Genomic DNA, 12,320 nt, shown 5'->3' with positions numbered 1-12,320 from the left:
TGACAGAAGTTTCAGACTGCTATAGTATTAACATGAGAGATCTTAATTCCAAACCCTGACACGAGAAAATAGGCTCAGAGAGGAAAAGGAACCTCCAGCCACATGGGTCACTGCAGAACTAACATTTGAACTCCTTTTTACTCCAACTTCTACATTTACCTTTGTTATTTCTATCTTCCTACCACCTGGCTGGAGGCGTTTTAATTAGCCCTGGTATCATTATCCTTTTTGTATGTGCCAGTTTTGTTACCACATTATGATGAAGTAAAGCTGAAAAATAAAGCTAGTTTTGACCAAATGAAGGCTGTTCCTTTGTAATCTCTGAGGACCTTCTATGCGTGCGTGCCCAGGACTCCCTGGCGCCTCTACTTTCTGAACACAAGTCACTGCAAAGACAACCCCCCCTCCTCTTGTATAAGCCCCTAGGTCTGAGGAAGGAGCATCAGGGCCCTCCAAAAAACACCAAGGCAAGAGCAGGCGAGGAAAAAGCGAAGCCAACTCCTTCCCATGACATCCTGTTCCCGTACGTCCATGTGCTAGACTACCTGATCACACTTGTCAGGTTTTATTGCACCATTTCCTCCTACTTCCCTCACGCTTTTATCCTTCAGTTTTCCATTTTGTACTTCTAAATTCATTTCTAGTCTCAGTAGTCTCCATAAATCCTATCTGTCTCAATCTTTGCAGGAAAAATGCTTCAGAGTTTGATGGCAAAGCAATGCCTTTTTAACCCTCCATCCTACTAGGATGGCTCTCCTCTCTGAGCGACAACAGTATTACCAGTGGCCATGGAGTTCACTCCAACTCACGGTGACCCCAGGTGTCAATATTATTGTTAGGTGTTGCTGAATCGATTTTTCATGCACAGCAACCCCATGTGACAGAGAAGAACTCCATAGGGTTCCCTAGGCTGTAATCTCTATGGAAGCAGATCACCAGCTTTTCCTCCCACCGAGCCACTGGGTGGGTTGGAACAGCCAACCTTTCTGTTAGCAGCCAAGCACTTAACCATTGCACCACCAGGGTTCCCTGCTGTCAATATTAAAAACAAAACAAAACTGACTGCCGTCAAGTTGACTACGACTCAGTGACTGTATCGGGCAGGGTATAACTGCCCCACAGGGTTTCCAAGGCTATTATCTTTATGGGCGCAGACTGTCAAATCTTTCTCCCGCAGAGCCGCTGATGGATTTGAACCGCTGACCTTTCAGTTAGCAACCCAAGCACTTAACCACTGCGCCACCAGAGCTCCTCACGTATCAATATTAGAACATGTGAAATAAAAATACAGGCAGAATTGATTTTCCCGCAATGTGCCCGAAGTTAAGCAATTCAACAGTTCAAAAAACAAACCACTACATGTTTTCACTACCAGAGGGTACTAGCCCTAATTAACTAGAGCAGCTGCACTGAGGAGATAATTCAAGAAGTCTCACCACCCTGGGCCCTATCACCATTACTGCAAGCCTAGAATCAAATTACTCAGATCAGAAAACGTAAGTTGTGTGGCTTGGTTCAAACTAGGAAAATCAGTTTCATTCAGCAACTACTAGAGATACAACAGTGAACAAGATGCCTGCTCTCAGGAACTCACGTTTCACTGTAGAACTGCACCATCAGTTTTTAGTCTACTAGTTATGAGGTGGCTGCTGAGAGACTACATCCCACTCCTGCTTCAACCAGAGCTCTTACGTCCTAGAGAGTCTGTGTAAGGCTGTACTTGAAAAATGCGTTGTTACATTTAAAGATTTGAAACCTGTTAAGACACTGCCAACTTAAATTTCAGACAATTGTCCTTGTTAACTACAAATGGCAGTGATAGTAGGAATGCTAACAATGAAAAACTCAAATAGGACAGCCACCCCTGCAAGCTTCATCAGGATTATAAAAACTGAGTACAAAACATTATCTCTCTACAAGATACACCAACATGAATCTGACGTCATAAAAAGAACCAGAGAGTGACTCTGAATGGCAGCCTTCATAATTTACCAAACTGGTAAATACTTGGATGCTATTAAAACACTTACTGATGAAGATCAAAGACTACAGCCTTTACTATGGATTACACCTCAACGTAAAACAAAAATCCTCACAACTGGACCAATAAGCAACAAGATAAACGGAGAAAAGATTGAAGTAGTCAAAGATTTCGCTTTACTTGGCTCCACAAACAATGTCCATGGAAGCAGCAGTCAAGAATGACATATTGCATTAGGCAAATCTGCGCAAAAGACCTCTTTAAAGTGTTAAAAAGCAAAGATGTCACTTTGAGGGCCAAGGTGTGCCTGACCCAAGCCATGAATATTTTCAATCACTTCATGTGCATGCAAAACTGGACAATAAATAAGAAAGACCAAAGAAGAATTGATGCCTCTGAATTATGGTGTTGGCAAAGAATACTGAATATACCATGGACTGCCAGAAGAACAAACAAATCTGTCCTGAAAGAAGTACAGCTAGAATGCTCCTTAGAAGCAAGGATGGTTAGACTTCATCTTACACACTTTAGACATGTTATCAGTAGGGACCAGTCCCTGGAGGACATCATGCTTGGTAGAGGGTCAGCAAAAAGGTGGAAGACCCTCAACAAGATGGACTGACACAGTGGCTGCAACAACGTGTTCAAACACACCAACAATTGTGAGGATGGCGCAGAACTGGGCAGCGTCTTGTTCTGTTGTAGTACGAGTCACTATGAGTCGGAACTGAACAGACTCAAAGGCATCTAACAACAACTTTGAGTACGTGATCTAAATTTTGAGACTTTTAGATGATGCCCAGCTACCACCACAAACTGCTCTGACAGGGATCACAATAGAGGGCAGGGAGAAAATTCTAGAGCAAAATTCTAACACACAAAAACAACCAGACTTACTGGTCTGGCAGACTGGAGAAACCCCTAGAGTATGGCCCCCAGATGCCCTGATAGCTCAGTTATGAAACCACTCCTGAAGTCCACCCTTTAGGCAAAGATTAGACAGGCCCATACAACAAGATGAGATTAAATGGGCACACCAACCCAGGGGCAAGGATGAGAACACAGGAGGGACAGCAAAGCTGGTAATGGGGAACCCAAGGTCGAAAAGGGGAGAGTGCTGACATGTTGTGGGGTTGTTAACCGTGTCACAAAACAATGTAACTATTAACTGTTTAATGAGAAACTAGTTTGCCCTATAAACCTTCATCTAAAGTATTAAAGAGTTAAAAAAAAAAATTGTGAGGCTTTTTCAAATGAGTTCCTTTATCTTACACAGATTAGGTGGAAACTAGAAATCCACTCAATTTATTAAAACTCTTCCCAGCAAATTAAGATAAAATAGGCATCCTTCAAATGGCTGAGATATCACCATTATCTGCTGTGGCCATTCTATGGGACATGGTGCCACCTTGTGGCCACTCAAACCACCTATTGCTAATAAGGTACAAGTCCAGCAAGTTACCTTGGGGTAAAAAGCAGAATATTACATTCTGTCTGGAGACTGGGGTTCTCTAGCGTTTTCAAATGTTCTCGAAGAACATGACATTCCAGTTACTTTTATAATTTTATTGACTTTCTTCCTCTCATATCTTTGAAACAAAAACATTGTAGAAACCAGCATTTTATCCCAAAGTCTCAACTTGGTTGATCACCTCAGAGGCCGTGAGTATAACATCTCTTATTCCTGTGAACAACCACTGTAAAGACTCAAATTACATAGCAGGTTCAAGTTTCTGCCCACCCCCAGACACACAGCCAATAAGCCAACCCTTACTGCCAACTTCAGGGACTCCTGCTCTCTGCCTGTTATTTCTCAGTAGCTCTTCACATTTGTGAAGATTTGGTCTTCCTGATGGCTGTTGTTCAGGTGGGATCCACACTGAACTAGGGAGAGCGGCAGTCTGGTTCCACTATCACCTCCCATCTGGCACTAGTTGGCCAGCAAGGAAATAACTCACCTAGTCTTTTGTCTCTACCATTCATCTCCCTTTCCTTTCTCAAAAACCACTGGGCCACCAGGGCTCCTTCATCACTTTCATATAACAATGGATCCACTCACTGTCCATTAAACTGCCCGAGAAGTGGTTTGAGCCTGAGATACTTTCCTGAGCAAACAAAGAACAAAGCACCTCAGTGGCCGTCCTGCTACATGATCAAGTCAAAAAAGGAAAAGCAATGCTGAGAATCACAATGGGAAAGCAATGCTGAGAAAGACAGTGGGGGAGAAGCAATGGAATTTCTCCGCACCCTGACGGAGGTTGCTCTAATTCTAGCTTTTGAGGGTACGAGGCAAATATTCCGGGCCAAGGAGGTATAATGGGGGAAAATACGTGTTTTATTTCCCCTTTTTGAACTTCCCTGCTGCCCCAGCCTTTGCCTTCCCTGCTGCCCCAGCCTTTGCCTTCCCTGCTGCCCCAGCCTTTGCCTTCCCTGCTACCCCACTCTTTGCCTTCTTCTTAGCGGATCCCTTGGGTTCTGGCTCCTTGCGCTTGGCTGAAGAGAGACAGCCCGTCACCTTGAAGAAATCATCCAGGCGGCCCTGGGTGCTGCCCTGGCGGCTCTTGCTCAGCCGCCTGACCCCATTGCGGATTCGGTCCTCAGAGAACTGCTTTTCACCACACATGAACTTGACCAGCTCTTCTTCGTTTGGCTCACTCCACTTCAGCTCCACAGCCTCTGGGTCCAGCACTTCGGGCTCCAGAAAGAGCTGCTGGGCCTCTTTGTGGAGCCAGTTTTCTGGCACAGAGTACTTGTTGGGGTCAAGCCGCCGCACAATCTCCTCGATGCTCTTATGTTTCTGGATGAGGTCTACAGCCCGCTTGGGCCCAATGCCCCGGATGCTCTCACAGTAGTCGCTGCCCAGGAGGATGCACAGATCCACAAACTGCTCCTGATTCAGGCCCAGCTCCTGCAGAATTCGGCTCAGGTGGAATTCCTGGATGGGCAGCTTCTTGGCCTCACTGGCAGTCAGGTGCCGCATGAGCACAGGGCTGCCAAAGGTCAGGCAGTCCATGTCCTCAGTGGCCGCAGCATAGACTTTGCCAGCCTTCACCAGGGCAGCACAGCTGGCCTCCGCCTCACTGGGCGCATCAAGGTACGGAATGCCCATGAGGCCCAGCAGTTGCTTGCACTCATCGTTGTGCTGCTTGGTGACCTTCACCAGCCGCTTGGTGTACTTTTCCACCTCCTCCTCTGCCCCAGTAGCCTCAGCCTGCTGCAGCTGCTTCTCGGCCTCAGCCCGTCGCTCACTGCGTTTGGCCAGCTCACCCGACTTGAGCTGTGGTGGCTTGCCATCAAAGACATACACAGGCTTGATGCCATTCTCCATCATGCGGATGGTACGGTAGAACATGCCCATCAGGTGGCTGGTGGTCTCGCCCTCCTCGTTCTGCAGCACATCACCACCCTGGCGAACAGCAATCAGGAACTGATAAATGCTCATGGAGGCATCGATGGCCACCTTGCGGCCAAAGTAGCTCTTGATGTCATTCTCGCGGATGGCGCCGGGGGCCACATCAGCAATCAGTTTGGCCAGGCCTTGAATTCCCATGGCAACACAGAGGAGGCAGCTAAAAAAAAGTGATTAAGAGAAGGAGGAACTTTAAGGACATAAAAGGAGCAAGGGTTATAATTGGTGCTATTGCACCAAATTCAGTCAGCACTGCCGACGCTGAAAAGATGAACAAGACATAGTTCCCACGCTCGAGAAACTTATGGTCTCGCAGGAACATTCATTCAATGAATATTAACTAAGGCGAACTGAGTATCAGCAACTGAACTGAGTGCAAAGAGGAATAACACGATGTTGACGTCCTTGAGGGGCTTCAGGTTTTTTGGATAAAGCAGTGGCATAATCTAGCATGAAATGAGGGCTACAACATATGTCTGCATCAAGGACCATGGAAGTCCAGCGGAGTGCTGGGCTTAGCTTGAGTTGTTCAGGGATCATAATGGCAGAACTGTGCCCAGGAGGACAGGCAAATGTCAGCTAAATGAAGAAGGCGAAATGAGATAGGTACAGAAGCAACCATAATACACAGCCAGATGTATAAAGTAATCAAATAAACAACTAACAATGAGTATCTACCTTCCTGCCAATCACTGAAAATGTTTACTCCTTCTTTGTGTCTTTACACCAGTTGTTAAACACCCCCAACTCAATCCTCTAGCTTACCTCCTCTTAGCAGCCCTGCAGAGTTGGCAACAACAACATATCTGAATGAGGGTAATGTGGCTCTCCCACCCTGCTCCCTTCAGAAGCCCCTCAGCACTGAAGAGCTGCTACTTTTATTAGGACGTTGCTAAGAGTTTTCAGTCTTCTCCCTTCGAATTTTCTCTCCATCACTAGATCTGAAATGTGAAGTCAACGGCTTGTACCCCACCCCAGGTCCTAATCTAGGGGTCTGGCGTACTGTGTCACTCAGCCTACCACTGCACTTCTGTGGTTCAGGCCCCTTATCAAATCTTTCCTCAGCCTTAAACTTCGGCCAGGCCCAAACCACCTTCACAGGTTTTGCCATACGTGATTAAATCCTGTACTTTCATTAACTTAAAAGTTTCTTTCAAGGGACATTTTTTTGTTTAACTAAGTTGAAAAAGAGAACTCATCTTAAAAGCAGTAATATCTGTTATATCAGTTATATTTTCATATGTGTTAAGTGTATAACTATCAAAAAAATTTTTTTGGTGCCAGTTAAAGTCATCTTGCACCACTGGTGGTATGCTTCCAACATTCTAAGAAATGTTGTACTAAGGCTCTTAATTTTTCTCATTCTTCCTTCACAGGGTTCTTTCTAAAGCGTAAGTAACCTGTTACATTCCTCCTCCTAATTAAGCCCAAACACCTCAGCACCTTCCATGCTCTGGTTCCCAAGCTACCTTTACAGTCTTGAAACCCAGTAGAAAGGTTTACATCCAAAACCTAACCCATTGCTGCTGAGTCAATTCCAACTCATAGCGACCCAATAGGATAGAGCAGAATTGCCCCACTGGGTTTCCAAGGAGTGCCTGGTGGATTCAAACTGCCAACCTTTTGGTTAGCAGCTGAACTCTTAACCACTACACCACCAGGGTTTCCAAGGCTGAAGTAGGCTTGCCCTTTCTCACTCTTGTTCAGCTGTGCTCTCCCACCATCCTCTTACCCATCCCTCCTTCAAGATCCAACTCCCTTTAGTTCCCCTGTGAATAAAACAAACCAAACCTGTTGCTGTCGAGTCCATTCCAACTCAGGCTGACCCCATGTGTTACAGAGTAGAACTGCTCTATAGGGTTTTCCTGGCAGTAATATTTATGGAAGCAGACTGCCAGGCCTTTCTTCCGCAGCATCACTGGATGGTTTCAAATGGCCAACCTTTAGTTGTCTAGCACAAATTCTCTGTGCCACCAAGGAACCCTTGCCCTGTGAATAGCAGTGGCAAAAGCTCTGGCCTTGACCCTAGGCTCCAGCATTTACTATCTGTGCGATCAGCTGCTAACTAAAAGGTCAGCAGTTGGAATCCACCAGCGGCTACTTGGAAACCCTACGGGGCAGTTCTACCCTGGCCTATAGGGTCGCTATGAATCGGAATCTACTTGACAGCCATGGGTTTTGGAGGCGACATTACTAAGATATGTAAATTCAGTCTTCTCATCTATAAGAGTGACAAGCACACCTGTCCTGCAGGATTACTGCAACGGTTAACTGAGATAATAACCGTAAAAGTCCCGTTACACATTATAAGCTCTGTAAATGTTTCCCATCCAAAATCCATTCAGACCTTCGGTTGAGGCCTCAGGTTGGCTGCCTCGCTGGAATGTACACTAACCCGTGGCTGTCGAGTCCAATCCGACTCAGAGCGGCCCTACAGGGCAGAGCAGAACTGCCCCACTGGGTTTCCTAGGCTGTAATCTTTACGGGAGCAGACTGCCACATCCTTCTCCCACGGAGCGGCCCGTGGGTTGGAACCGCCGACCTTTCGGTTGGCGGCCGAGCGCTGAACCACTGCGCAACCAGGGCTCCTAGAACGTGCACTAAAAGGGTGTTATTCTCCCACAGCATCCCACAGACGTAGGCAGGAAAAGGGCCCACAGAAGTGAACACGAGTGAAGTTTAAAAAAGTTTCTCACCCAGGACCTTAGTAAAAACACGTAGCGACCCCACAAGGTGGAAGTTATTACCCTCTTCCCACAGGTGAAAAAGGAAGGGTTCTGAGGTTACCCGAACCGTTCAAATCTCAAGGCGGGAAAGTGGCGGGACTGCCTGAATGCGAAGCCCGCGCGCTCTCGCCTCCGCCCGGAAGACCCGGCCCCACAGAAGCGTTGCAAAGCGGACCCCGCCGCTATCATGAGTGTTTCCCGTAGGGTCTCACCTGGGGTTTGGGGTGTAAGGCCTCGGCAACTAGCACTTCGTCCGGTATCGACCGAGGACGTCGCCCAGAACAATCCTAAACCCACGATCTCCTCAGCTCGGCCGCTAATAGCCTCACGCACCTGGGTCTTCCAAAGCCCGCGCTCTCGTTCACGTGACCTATACGCCGCGCACAGCCTCCTGGGGATTGTAGTCCAGGCCCCGGCTCCCCCAGCCAGCTTCTCTCATGGCAAACGATCCCGCCGTTATGAACAAACGTTATCGGCGACTCTGAACTGCTTTTCTCCACTGCTTCCCTCAAGTCCACACCAGACCCCCGTGACTCCGGCTTCCACTACCGCCCAAACTGCAGGACTACAAGACCCACAATGCCACTTGCATTGCGGCACTTCCTCTTCCTGTTGAACAGGACGCTACCTACTGTCGACGTGTGTTTCCGGTGGCAAAGCGGCGGCGTTCCCTGTCCTGCAAGATGGTGAGAGGGTTGAGGGGACCATTTTAGGACCCGCCCAGTACCTCTTTTCTCTCCTGGAGACTTTAAGCCCCGAAAGCTACGGGGCGGGAAGCTTCTGAAACCTCCGGCTTAGACTGAGGGGTGTAAAAGGGAAGCCCCTGCTGTGGACTCTTAGGTTGAGGTTTTGATCGCATTGGGCTCCTGAACGCACGATTTGTAAGGGTGGGAGAGCGTGGGGTGCACCCTTAATACCTTGGCGCTTTTGCCCAAGCTGTTATTTCTATCTGGAAAGTTCTTCCCCCTGCCGAACTCGTACTTATACTGTTAAGCCTCCGGCACATGTCTTCTTAGTGAAGCATTTCCAACTCTCAGGCACTTGGCTGCTCTTTCCCGGGAGCTCCCACAGCTCTGTGCAGACCTCTTACCACGTTTCATGGACTTCTTTGTTATCTGCCACGCCTGCCAGTGACCTCCATCTGACGTGTATCTCGTTCTGGAATGATGTTTATTCATCTTTGTACTCCCAGTGCCAAACACAGAGCCTGCAATGAGAGGCTCGGTAAATGGCAGCGATTGTTTTTATCATTTTCAGGGGGGCACAAATGTTTACTGAATTGAATTGCAGTGTGTCGTAGAACAATGGGGTCGGTTTACTTCTCTCGAGTTGTGTTCTGCATGCTAGAAGCATTGGCTGACGGGTGACAATGGAATTTAACATGTGTGCAGAACTTTATGGTTACAGCTCTCTTTCACAGGCATTATCTCCCCATAACCTTAGGAAGGAAACAAAACACTGAGCCACTACTCTGTGCCAGCCACGGAGCTAGATGCTTTGCCATACATCATCTTTCTTAAGTCATACACCAACCCTGCAAAATAGATATTATTACAACCACTTACGGAGGCCATTGACTCTAGAGAAGGACATCACGCTTGGTAAATTAGAGGGTCATCGAAAAAGATAAAGACCCTCAACGAGATGGATTGGTGGCTGCAACAGTTGGGCTCAAGCATAACGACGATTGTGAGGATGGCACAGGACCAAGCAGTGTTTCATTTTGTCGTATACAGGGTCTCTATGAGTCAGAATTGACTCGACGGCAGTGGGTATGAGTCTTTGGCACCTAACAACAACACTTACAGAGACTCACGTTAATCGATAGAACCAGAATTTTAACTGATGTCTTTTGCCTGTGGATCCTGAGATACCATAATAGTGTAGTGGGAAAAATACCGAATTAGAAGTGGAGAGCCGGGTACCAGTGCAATTTCTGTGACTTAAGCAGGGATCTTAGCTTGGTGTCTTTAGACTTGTATCCTCTAAAACTTTAGGCAAAAACTTTTCTTCTATGTGCTTTTCCCAGGCAGAGAGTCCATAACTTTCATCACGTTTTCATAGGGGTCAATGTCCTCAGGAAATTTTTAGGACCATTGATTTATAGCTAATCACCTTCTGTGTCTCAGCTGCCCTTCCTGTCATTGAAAAGACAAAGTGCTATATCTTAGCTGAGGATACAATTGTAATTGTTGATATTGTCATTCATAAATTGAATCACTTGATGTTGGTCCTGAAAGATCTCCACATTTCCCAAGCTGAAATGGATCTCTAGCAGTCACAGCAGCCCAAGGCTCTTGCTAATCCTCCAGTCCCCCCAGGGTGAAGTCATGGGATTGAGGGCTGTGATCTCATGTCCTCCCTAGGAGCTCGAGGCCATGAGCAGGTATACCAGCCCAGTGAACCCAGCTGTCTTCCCGCATCTCACCGTGGTGCTGTTGGCCATTGGCATGTTTTTCACTGCCTGGTTCTTCGTGTATCCTTTCACTGAGCAGCCAGTGGGCCAGAGTTAGTGATGTGGGAAGCTGAGGGAGAAACCACCCTGCCAGTTTTGCACATTGGGTTGGGGCTGGGGAAAGGTAAAGAGGTCAGGGGAAGGCTGTTGATGCCCAAGATCAGGTTGTGACCTTATATTCCAAGTTCAAGTGAGCTCAGTTCACTCTTTAGATTTCTAGGACAGTGAGCAGAGGGCTTGGGTGAAGTGGAGGCTGGGGGTAGGGGATTTGAAGTTGGAAAGGTGGTGAAAAGGTACACTCAGATGTCAGGAGGTCCGAGAGCTAGTTCCAGCTCTACCACTCATTAGCTGTGTGGCCTGGGGTTAAGTATCCTAACCCCTGGGCCTTATTTTCTTCATGGGCGGTAGAGGGGTGGGATGGACCACCATAGTCCAGGGCATTTCTTGGGATGCTCTGCCTGGCTCCACTGAGCTGGACAAGCCTCCCAGAAAGTGCTCAGCCAGCGTTACACTGGCCAGGCTCCCTGCATCCTGCAGTCCATCCCTTTGCATCTCCTTAATAGCCCAATCCAGTTACGAGGTAACCTCTACCAAGTACACGCGGGATATCTACAAAGAGCTCCTCATCTCCTTGGTGGCCTCACTCTTCATGGGCTTTGGGGTCCTCTTCCTGCTGCTCTGGGTTGGCATCTACGTGTGACTTCCAAAGGTAAGATCCATGTTGGGGTTGTATGGTTGAGCCTCCAAGGCACAGCCTAGAAAAGCCTCTCCACACTCACCTCAATAAAGTCCTCATGCTCTTAACCTGGGGTTAACAGAGACAGACTCTGCAGGGACACTAGGCACATGTGCCTCTTTCCCTATCCCTAATGGGTGTCCCTGGATGGTACACATGATTAAGCACTTGACTACTAGCCAAAAGGTTGGTGGTTTGAACCCAGAGGCACCTGAGAAGACAGGCCTGGCAATCTGCTTCCAAAAGGTCACAGCCGTGAAAACCCTATGGAGCAGTTCTACTCTAGAACACATGGGGTCACTGTTAGTCGCCAGCAACCTGGCAGCAACTAGCAACAATGGGGATTTGAGCCAAGTGTGGTCAGTTTGTCAGTTCTGGAGATGTGCTCTGTGGAGATGTGGGCACAGGCTTCCCATGGTGATGTAGCGACTTGAAGAGGGTGCCTGGAAGGGAACCAGGATCTGGGACTTTAAACTTGCTGCGGATAACCACAGAAGATCACCAAGAATGGGCTGTGGGCAGTCAGCTTCAAAGGAGTGTGTCTGTCAGCCCTTGGTGTGCCCCAGGAGCGTAGAGGTTCACTGAGAAAAGTAAGTGGTCACTGGTCTCACTCTGATACTCCTCTCTTCTTTCAGGTACCAACCAGGCGGCTTCACAGAATCCCTGCTTCTGTAAATTGGTTTTTGTTTTTTTTTTTTATTGTTGCTGGAGCTGTCCCACCTGCTGCTCACAATAAAGGCACACGTGTGACAGTCCTGTCTGGTGTCCTGTGGGGGTGGGGTGCTGCCAGGACCGACATGACTTCCCCAATCCCACCCCTTCCCATTTCTCATCAGCCCTTCCGAAAGCTCCAAGGGGTCAGGAGAGTGTGAGAAGGGTATCTGTGCCATTGGCCTGTGAATAGGAAGAGTCCAGGCCTGCCCTCTCTGTCATTTCTAGAGCAAACTCCTCTAGGGACCAGTAACCATTAACTCTGCCCTGGGCCGGTCCCCTCCTGTACATGTAGCCACCCT

The 12,320-nt window shown here is 47.9% G+C and overlaps 2 protein-coding genes across 2 annotated transcripts; one reads left to right on the top strand and one right to left on the bottom strand.

Moving 5' to 3' along the window:
- Positions 1-3,207: 3,207 nt before the first annotated feature.
- Positions 3,208-8,623, bottom strand: FEN1 (flap structure-specific endonuclease 1). Its single transcript, XM_049892188.1, has 2 exons — positions 8,329-8,623; positions 3,208-5,550 (listed from the first exon to the last, which is right to left on the bottom strand). Exon 2 carries the CDS (start codon positions 5,529-5,531, stop codon positions 4,317-4,319), a length of 1,215 nt encoding a protein of 404 aa, XP_049748145.1. The 5' UTR covers positions 5,532-5,550; positions 8,329-8,623; the 3' UTR covers positions 3,208-4,316.
- A 108-nt stretch (positions 8,624-8,731) lies between these two features.
- TMEM258 (transmembrane protein 258) lies at positions 8,732-12,059 on the top strand. The gene is made up of 4 exons (XM_049892182.1): positions 8,732-8,802; positions 10,483-10,592; positions 11,145-11,280; positions 11,943-12,059. The coding sequence occupies exons 1-3, from the start codon at positions 8,800-8,802 to the stop codon at positions 11,269-11,271; spliced, it is 240 nt and encodes a 79-aa protein (XP_049748139.1). The 5' UTR covers positions 8,732-8,799; the 3' UTR covers positions 11,272-11,280; positions 11,943-12,059.
- Positions 12,060-12,320: the final 261 nt, after the last annotated feature.

The sequence above is a fragment of the Elephas maximus genome, chromosome 7 (assembly GCF_024166365.1).
Source record: "Elephas maximus indicus isolate mEleMax1 chromosome 7, mEleMax1 primary haplotype, whole genome shotgun sequence".
Taxonomy (NCBI): Eukaryota; Metazoa; Chordata; class Mammalia; order Proboscidea; family Elephantidae; genus Elephas; species Elephas maximus.
This window is presented reverse-complemented; position numbering and strand designations above follow the sequence as displayed.